This window comes from Falco rusticolus, chromosome 8 (assembly GCF_015220075.1).
Source record: "Falco rusticolus isolate bFalRus1 chromosome 8, bFalRus1.pri, whole genome shotgun sequence".
Lineage (NCBI taxonomy): Eukaryota > Metazoa > Chordata > Aves > Falconiformes > Falconidae > Falco > Falco rusticolus.
In genome coordinates, this window is record NC_051194.1 from 31,929,096 (window position 1) to 31,938,792 (window position 9,697).

Sequence of the window (9,697 nt, forward strand, 5' to 3'; positions counted from 1 at the left end):
TACAAAGCACATCTCAACACAAGATTGTGTACATATTTTTCTACGTGAACATAAGCAGAACTTACTAGGAAGAACAGTACCATTCCTGCCCATTGGAATCTTTTTAAAGTTTTTTGTTTAGTTGGGTTTTTTTAGTTCTGCTAGTCCATGGCAGTAAGCCAACTCAATCTAATTTCTTCCTGGAGGGAAGGATTCATCTAAATTCCTCCCATCAAGTTCACCAGACTAGCTCGCACAGTGTAAGAGCTATTGGGACACAATTCCAGGTGGAGGAAAGAGCTTCTGTATTACTTGGGGACTGATTTGAGACTTAAGAGATAGCAAGTGAAATCTTGAACTTTGCAGAGCATCGAGTAAAGTGTCACTATCAAATATTTAACTCCCACATGCCATGGTGTGGTCAGCCTATTACAGCTCTTGCATGGTCTTTTTCAGAACATAGTATACTGGTGACACCAACAGGTTTTCTTGAAAGCCTGTCTTGGTTGGGATGAAATGAGGAACCAACAGTACCAGCAGCAGGCAGAACTTCCCTTCTGAAAGGGATCTCTACATAAAAAAAAACTAAGCTCGTCAACAAAGACTTCTTCAACAAGTATGGAATAGATATACCACCTACTGGCCAGCTACCAGTACTGAGAATTGCTGCTCTCAGAGAATCCTAGAAGCTGATTTCCTCCCTGGTTAGAATTAATGTTTCTCCTTTCTGGGATTTTGGATAAAGCAGGTCAGATAAAAGAATACCTAGTGCTATAGTTTTTACAGCAGGAGTAAATAGTTCATGTTCTCACTTTAGCAGAGGAATTATTTTTTTCTGTGAGAGAAGTCTTGTATTTGATAGATGTAACCATCATCTTCAAGTTTAAAAGGAAAAACTCGCATTAACAAGATAGAAACTTTCCACTTTAGGCAGCATAAGCACAGCTTGAAAGCTGTGTAACAGCAGCACACACCACGTAACTCTGTGGGGAGTGCAGTTAAGCGTGGTTTTCCTCAGGAGCCTCCTACTAGAAGATAACAAGAAAGAGACACCAGGAAGTTTCCCCCACTTCTTACAAACTGGAATTTAGAGGAAACTCTTACTTGCTGAATTCTTTCTCAGGCAGGAGGTAAGGAGATACTTGATGAAAAAGCAGGTTGCTTAACAGTCTTCATTTTCCCTACTTAAAGATACATTTCTGTGTGCAGATGAAAGTAAAAATCAAAAAATAATAAGGACATACCAAGGATTCTCAAGATACCACACATAACTGGAACACGTCACGTGTTAGCTTAAACCTTAATAAAATCGAGAGCTATGAGCATGCACACGGTCAGTTAGCAGTGCACAACAAAGACATGGTAATAGGATCCCAAATCAGAGCAATTTATTTTTCTAGCCGTACAGTTTTTAAGTGATACAAACGAAGGATGAATTATGCTTAAAGAAACAACTCCAACTGGCTTTCAGCTTATTCATATCCCTTTGATTGAACTGTGTAACTTACTTCATAAGCTTAAACACAGACTGTAAGGTATTTATTCTATTTCCTAGTCTGACAAAGTAGATTATCGGATTCCAAACAAGCTTAAACTTTAGTTTCTTTACACAGCCATTCCACAAAAAGCAGAATCTGACTCCATTTCAAAGAACTGAAGAAGAGTTTGTGTTTGTCTTAAATGGGGATCAAGCAATACTTCAGAATTGGATCATCCACAATGTCACTCAATTCTTTAAAAACATTCATTTAAACTACTTCTCTGTGATTATTCATTCTGAAGTTAAATAGAGAGCTAAACAATAATCCAGATCTTTGTTATAATTTTTATGCAAGTTTCAGGGCCTTGTTCAGCAAAGTATCAGTAAGTCACAAAATTCTTACCTGTACAACAGGAAATATATGAATGAAATCCAGTCCCTGGATCTGATGTGGTTCCAAACGATGAGGGCACTTCATTTTTGGTAATACAGACACAATTTTTTCAGTTAAGGCACTATTATAAAACAACAAAAATACACATGTATATACGCTACAACTTTCTTTTGTGAATTACAAATTACTTCTGCAAACACAGTAGTTAGAAGGTTCCCTCTAGCGGCTTCCACTGTATACAGCTGTGAAAAGCAATCAGACTTCCATTTACGAAATAGCTTTTACATTGTACTATGTATATTATGTATACTATGTATGTGAAAAGGTGATCGAACCCCTCTTGCAGGCTCCTAGCTTGTGATTTCATTCGTAGGATTACACAGAAAATGTTAAGGTCTGCATGTCTGGTCAGTTGAAATGTAGATACATCTTACACGGGCAAACACCTTTGCATATTATAATATATGCATACATGAAGAAACACTAGCTTTAAGAACAGTTAGACCAAGTAAAATGGACGCACTTAAAGGAAGTCCAGAATCAAATGTAAGGACTTAAACATTTTTTTAGCAGAACTCCCAAAATATATTTTGACATTACTACTGAAACTGAGTTTAAATATAGATTACACCTCAAAGCTAAATACACAGTATATTTCACACAGTTTTGAAGTGAGTAAAACGAAATTTGCTGGCTACAGTCTCATTCTACAGTTCAGGTAAGAACTGGTAAAATGGAAGGATTAACCTAACACAAGGGATTCACCTACAAGAACATCATTCTGCTCCTACTGAACCCTTTATTTCAGAGCAAGGTATTCTTTTGCTGCCAGTGCTGTCAAGCACGTTTTTAAAGCAGGTGTCAGCACTAAGGATGAACACTTTATGGGAAAACTAAAACTGTTTTTCCATGAAGGAAAAAAAAAAAAAATCTAACTGGTCCAGTACTGACCTTGATATTCAGTAACCCCCAAATGGAAAACTGATATTCTGGAAGAACGAAAAAGGAAGCAACAGACAGGAGACAAGAGACCATAGTCTGGGAAAAGAGCCTGAAAAGTTACATTCCTTAAGACAAGTGAAAACTTTTACTTTATTCTTAATAAGGCAATTCCCACTATGGCCCCATATTAATATTCTACAACATGAAAATAGCAGCGCCTCTCAGCACAATCAAAGCAAATGAAATGTAAAGAAAAAAAAGTTATTTATCCAATAGATGCAAGAACATCTCCTAATGTATGTTTCCATGTTTATTTCAACCCAGCAATTAAATAACAGGACACCATCAAAATGCCTTCAGAATAATACTGAGAAAACACAAAGCTTAACTTTCCTTATCTTGAGAAGATCACAAGAGCACTGAGCCACCATAAACATTACATGGACATGAAAACCGCCTATGCTTGTGTGACTCCAAACACTTCTAGGTTTACAAATAAATCATTGTTGCTGTTTTGGGAGAGGAGCCTGGTTTTTGTTTTGCCAGTTTTCCAGTCAGCTGGAAAGATAACAGAACATTTTCAGAACTTAACTATTTCCTATCCTGCTCTTCTTCAGGATAGGAAAGATGGCAACTATAAAAACCATCACCACCACCTGTATTCCTAGTCTCTACTTAATTCCATGCACTTAATGCTTTATGTAGTTAGTTATCTATGATTATTTGAGTGTCTCCAAGTTTAACGGCAATAAACATGAATCTTTATTTTTACAAGTATTACAGGCTTGCCAATGCTAAATGACTTTCAAGAAAACAGCACAGAAAGATGTTCTTTTTCATGGAGCAAACAAGTCTCTTCATGCAACTGTAACTTGACAGCTATTCTTACTTCCTTCAAATTTTAATTATGGCTCTTTTATCACAGAAATGCATAAAGAAATAATGTAGTTTACAAAGTATTCCCTTTCTCAGCTCAAAATAATGCTTAAAACCTCCCTAATACAGGAATTAGGTGACTGATGACCAAATTTCATGCCTTAAGAAATGAATCAAATCAAAATGGTCTCATTGAGTCACTGTCAGGAAGGATCTTCTCCTTAGTATGGGGCAGGTAACTCTTTTGGCAACAGTGTAATGCTTTACATTCTGCTTGCTGACACCTACAATTCCAACTCAGAATCATAAAGGAGAATCAGAGGTTATTTACACAGCAAATCTGCAGACATAGAGAACCCAACGAAGGTCTTCTACTGTTCCACTCCAGTTTCCAGCAGCATGGTCTCCCTCTGCCCTTTGTTTTGGCCTCTGCACTACCCCCTTGTGCCAGCACAAGCATCTGTGCAGCTGCATAGAGAACCAGATCCAGGAACTGATTCACATTAAAACTATTTTCTTGTTGTTTTTTTGGTAGGTTTTAATCTGGATCAGTTCCAAATCCAGTTCAACGTGCAGCCTCATAAGCACTTTCACTGCTTGGTAGTGATACAAGAACATGGCAGCCCAGAGGCGAACAGCACTGCCTTTTTTGGAATAAGCTTCTTTCTGGTTTTAGAAGTTATGGAACTACAGTCTGAGAAATCCAGAAACCAGTGCAATGTTTTGCAAGTGGGTGGTCTTCAAAAGCAGGAAACTTGGACTAAAAGTATGTCTCATAACAAGCAAGTATCAGGTAATTTCCCCCTCCCCACCCACTGCTCCTTTTCTAAAAAATTAAAAACAAAACCAAAACAAAACCCACCACACTTGCCATTTAATCCACTTACATTTTTTGACCAATAGTAGAGTTTTCCTGAAACAATAAATCAACATCGATATCAAAGCTGCAAGTAGTGATACACCACGTCATGCCGCCTACCACCTAGCAAAGGAGCAACAGCATGGTTAGTTCCATCTTAATTTGAAGAGGTAAACCCAAGTACATCTTATAGGCTTTATTTTAGAAACTACAACTCAGTACTTTCACCTCATCATCAGTATTTTTATATATCCTTATATAATCTATATATATATCCTTATATATACATCCTCAGTATTCTTATGGAGACTGAAAGACATGTAGATAGCATACATGTATCAACTTCCACATACAATACATGTATACAAAAAACCAAAAAAACCCCAGCAGTCAGTGACATTCTGAATTTTATGTATCAGTCTTGAAACAGCTCTCAAATTTAAAAAAAAAAATAAAATAAAATAAATCAGCACAGTATGTTAAATGTCAGATCTTTAAGAAGTGACTGTGTCAGAATTTTATCAAGGATCATAATTTTTGTATTCATATATCTACACATACCTTTACTACTATTATTCTTTGCTTGCTAACATATGCAACACCAAGTGCCAGGCACAGTATCAACATAGTGATGGAAATCCACAGCTCTGTAGAAACCTCTGTTTCCGGTCCTATTCCTACAGATACTTTGGCATATTAAAAATCCCAAGCCATTTCATCAACTTGACATAAATTACGTAAATATATACAGACAACCTTGTATATGAATATGCAAGATGGTCTAAACACACACAAAGTCCAGAAAAAGGGATTAAAATGTGGAGTGACTTACCACATCACACAGTAAATTAGGGTGTTCTATACAAGGTTTTCTAACACATTTCCCCCTCTCACATTCCCCTCTGAGACAGTTTACTAGTACCCCTTTTACACTAGCAGTTTGATCATTTTCAATAGCAGTGCTCACTTTTTGTAAAGGTTGGGCATTCATGAAATGGTAACTTTGCAATTGTATTTAGGCAAGTATAAACCTGATGCGTCCATTTCTACACATAAATGCAACTATTACATCCTAAGGCTGTCTCCTTGAAACTACTTTGTGTCTGTGTGCACAGCCTCCTGAGCAGCTAAGGTCAGTAATGCCAAGCAGTTTTAAGAAACTAAAATTGCATTGCAAAGCAAGGCTGTGCTATGATCAAAGAAACACCAGAAAACAGAAGAGTCCATTTCAATGCTGCTGTATCTCTGTGTTCTCAAACTTTGGTTCAGGAATTTCTTACAGAGTCAGCACTAAAACAATTCAGAAGTCTCTTTTCAACCTGAACTTTGCTCACTGTTAGTATCACATACTTCCCGTCTAGGACAATGAAAGGTTAACATACATGACATTCTAAAGGTATGTAAAAACAGCCCAAAAATAATCTCACTAGGCTAACTGTTCCATTCTTTCAGAGTCTCTCAAGACAAGTATTTCTTCATTTCTCATTCAGGAAAACTTTTTTTTTTTAAAAAAAAAAATATTACCATGCTATGTCCAAGTATCAAGTCTTTCTAACTGCAGTTGAGAGAGGGGCAAAATTCCCCATATATGACTAACTTCGGCCATAACACTGCCAGAAGAGCACAGCAGTAACTAGCTTGCATCCAATCACCTCCTCCAAAACAGGCCTTGCTGCACAGAATTGTTTTTCAAGATTGAGGAGGTCTTATCTGTTTGAAACTGGGTCATTCCCAGAATTATTTACACAGAAAAGCCTCATGTGTTGCAAGTGTCTTTTTTTTAAGTCACCTAGAACCGCTAAACAAGGAAAAAGTATATAATCTTCCTATCCTTAAAAAAAGGCTTTTAGAAATACTGCATTGGTCTCACCTTGTCAAACGGTGATAACCCCTTGATTCTTGCTCGAAAATACCCAGCCGCCACCAACAGTTCCAAAATTTCAGTCAGCTTGATGTTCTGTTCCTCATCTTCTCTCGTTTCAACCTGGCCAAAACAAACAACGCAACACTAATTCAGCGCTTCTCGTTCATTCTGCAAATGAACATTTTCCAAACTTTTACCTTAACACAGACCATGTGGAAAACCTTGACTTCTATTAGTAACTTGGTTGTTAATTTGAAGGATGTTAAAGAAATAGGCAACGCATTTCTATATGGATTTAACAGCACATTTTTTTCACCCAGCTGAATACTTTAATCTGCTTCTGCTGTTCAAACTGCTGGCCCACAGCTTGCTTCCAGCCAGTCTGGTTGCCCCCATTGCCATTAGCCAGTTAATTTATTCTCCATTTTGCATATTTCTTTCAAATTCAGGGCTGACAAAAATCACACACCTCAATTTAACACTTCTGTGTTCTTTTTACGAAAACAGGAGGAGACCTTCACATGGAATTCCACTTTTTGGGCAATGCAAGCGTAAGCAAACTGGAACGCTGGACCAGCCAAGAGCCCACTGACAGCAGCACGGATGGTCGCGGTGCCCCAACCGCCCTGCGCCGGGCTTTTGTCCCCACGTTCCAGGAGGGTCCCCCCGGCTCCACGCACACACGTGGCTGCCCAGAGGCACCGGGCACCCCGGGCACCTCGTGGCTAGGCCGGAGGGGCAGCCGGCCCCTCGGGGGCTGCAAGCACCCGCCCCAGCACCCTCCCCACCACCTTCCCCACCACCCTCTCCCCCAACCTCCTCCCTCCCACGGGGACCCCGACAGCCTCATGGGCCACGGGGACAAGGCAGCGCGATGGTGCACGGAGGGTGACCGACACGGGCCCTGCCGGCAGCGCCGCGGTGCCGCCCCCGGGAGCGGGACCCGGCTCCCCGCGCCCCGAGGGACCCCACCGCCCGGGGCCGCGGGCGGGCCAGGGCGCAGGGCCGAGCCCGCCGTACAGCGGCGAGCCCCGGGCTGGCGGCGCGGCGGCGAGGGCCGGTCAGCGCCCCGGCCCGCGGGGAGCCGAGGAGAGGGGAGAGGGAGCGGGCAGGGAGCCCGCGGAAGCCAGTGCAGCGCGGCCGGAGGAACAGCGGGCGGCCGCGCCTCACCAACGCCACTCTGCCCGGGGTGGGGGAGGCTGGAAAGACGCCACTACGGTACCTCCTGGGGGGCCTGGTGCTCCTGTCCCCGGGGGACCACCATCGCCCTCCGTCTCCGGCAGCCTGCGCCCAGCCGCTCAGCCTGTCACGTCCGCTCCCCCCCGTCGCAACGCCCGGTTCCCAGCCGGCAGCTGCCGGGTTCCCCCGCCCCCGCTCAATGGTTCACCCGCACCCTCCTTGCGTATAAGCGCATCCGGGCCGTGCCATTCGCGGCCAAAGGGGTGCGGGGGAAGGAGGGCGGGGGCTGCGCGGCTCCCCGGCGGCTCATGTGACTGACGGCACGGAGCGCAACCGCGGGAGCGCCGTCCCGCCCCCGCCCGCCAGTGCCCGCGGGCGGCGCCCCTGGGGGCCCGGTGCCCCCGGCCCACGGCCGCGCCTGGGGCACGGTGGCGCCCACTCAGAGCCGCCCGCCCGCTGGTGCCGGGCTGTGTCCCCCCCCCGCCTTCCCCTTACGGGCGGTCGCCCTTCTCTGTGTGGTTCTGGGGGTTTTCTCTTTGGCAGTGGGACCTGAGGCCTTCCAGCATGGAGGACGAGCCGCCCAGTGCGCTGTGACCTGAGGGGTGTCTCACGGCCTCTCAGCCCCACAGGGCACTGGTGCGCCTCGTTAGCAGCTGGCTTTCCTTTGGTGACCAAACGCTGAGGGGGATTTAACCGTTTTTTTCAGACCTGCAGGCAGGTCCCATGCTGAGGAACCTTTGCGCCCCCTTGATCTGGTGCTACCTCTGTCCCACGGCGTGGGGGCATGGCCCTGTGGGGAGGCCGGGGAGGCCTTTCCTGGTGACAGTGGCTTCAGAAATACCTGACAGCGGTGTCTTCTCAATTCTGCCTCAGGAGCCCGGTTTCTAGGCCCTTCACTGTAGGCAGAGCATTATAAAAAATAAACTCGGTGTTAGCCTGTGACTAGAAACATCTCAGGGAGGCGAAGGAACAAGAAAAGCCACGCGAGAGCGTTGTTTCCATCTGTCGGAAGGCAGCAGAGCGTACACGGGCCAGTCCACACCGACTGCTGCCCTGACACAGCGATCAAAACAATAATAATAAAAGCAAAAATATGCCAGACCGGCTCAGGCTGCGTACTGGTGTAACCACAGGCCATGTCTTAATTAGAGTTGCAGAAAACTGTTATGCAGCCCCAGAGGCTAACATGCTCACCAGAGCAATACAGGCTTTCTGCTTTTTGTCTGCCTTCTCACAGAGAACTGTACGGCTCTAATTTGATTGTCATGGAGAGGAAGACTGAAGCAAACAAACAAAAAGCATGGATAAGAAGAAAGGTTGAAACAGAAGAGTGTGAGGAAGGGATGTACATGACCTTCAGACACAGCAGCCAGCACAGGCTGCAAGGTAACTACTAAAAAGAAACATCAACTTGGAAAAAAGATCCCTGAGCCATGATCATAAAATTCCTTTCAAAGAAACACATTAGAGAAAAATAAAAAGCCAAGGGTAGTATAAACTAGGGGGCTAAGTAGTAACTGAGTATCAGACAAGGGAAGGATCAAACCTACACTGGGAACCTTAACTGTTTCCCAGGATTTTTAAAGCATGATGAAGGAGAGGAAGGGAGACAGGGCTAATTAACTCCTATGGATTTTAAAATGCATGCAGCTGGCACCCAAAATCACAAACCTGGCTTGAAATTATATACTTACAGAAAAGTAGTATGTTCTTTCAATTTGCTTTATGTCATTTGTGACCACAAAGACTGAAACCATTTTTCTCCTTTACAGGAGAAGGCTGGAATTTTCCTTCACCTAGTTTATGATTAAGAAATGAAAAGGAAAGGCATGAAAATACAAGAATGTATCTCTGTTGTCATTACAACCCATCTTTGATGCCTTGAACCTTAATAAAATACTCCGCAAAGGCATTGCTTCCCAATACCTAATTGTGATGCAAATCCAGCCAGTTATCCAGACAGACCCGTTGTACCCTATGACATTCAGATAATCAATCTTCTAAATACCAATTAGGTTAAAAAAAAGTCCCAAGAGGGGTACTGTCTAAGAAAGAAAAACCTCACTTCTTTCGGAGATTTTGTGCTTGCAAATCTCTAGCAGGTCCAGCTTTAGTCTTTGTTTT

General features: G+C 43.3%; 1 protein-coding gene across 3 annotated transcripts in view; it reads right to left on the minus strand.

The window, feature by feature from the left end:
- CCDC93 (coiled-coil domain containing 93) overlaps positions 1-7,850 on the minus strand; it is a 51,284-nt gene extending 43,434 nt beyond the window's left edge. Inside the window, exons 1-4 of one of the 3 annotated variants that reach the window (XM_037397123.1) lie at positions 7,617-7,848; positions 6,401-6,514; positions 4,559-4,653; positions 1,863-1,974 (exon numbers count right to left, since the gene is read on the minus strand). In XM_037397123.1, the coding sequence (XP_037253020.1) occupies positions 1,863-1,974; positions 4,559-4,653; positions 6,401-6,514; positions 7,617-7,658 (363 nt within the window). In that variant the 5' untranslated portion in view covers positions 7,659-7,848. Of the gene's footprint in view, positions 1-1,862; positions 1,975-4,558; positions 4,654-6,400; positions 6,515-7,616 lie in introns of those variants that run through there. The other 2 variants (XM_037397124.1, XM_037397125.1) reach the window with 2 other exon arrangements.
- Positions 7,851-9,697: the final 1,847 nt, after the last annotated feature.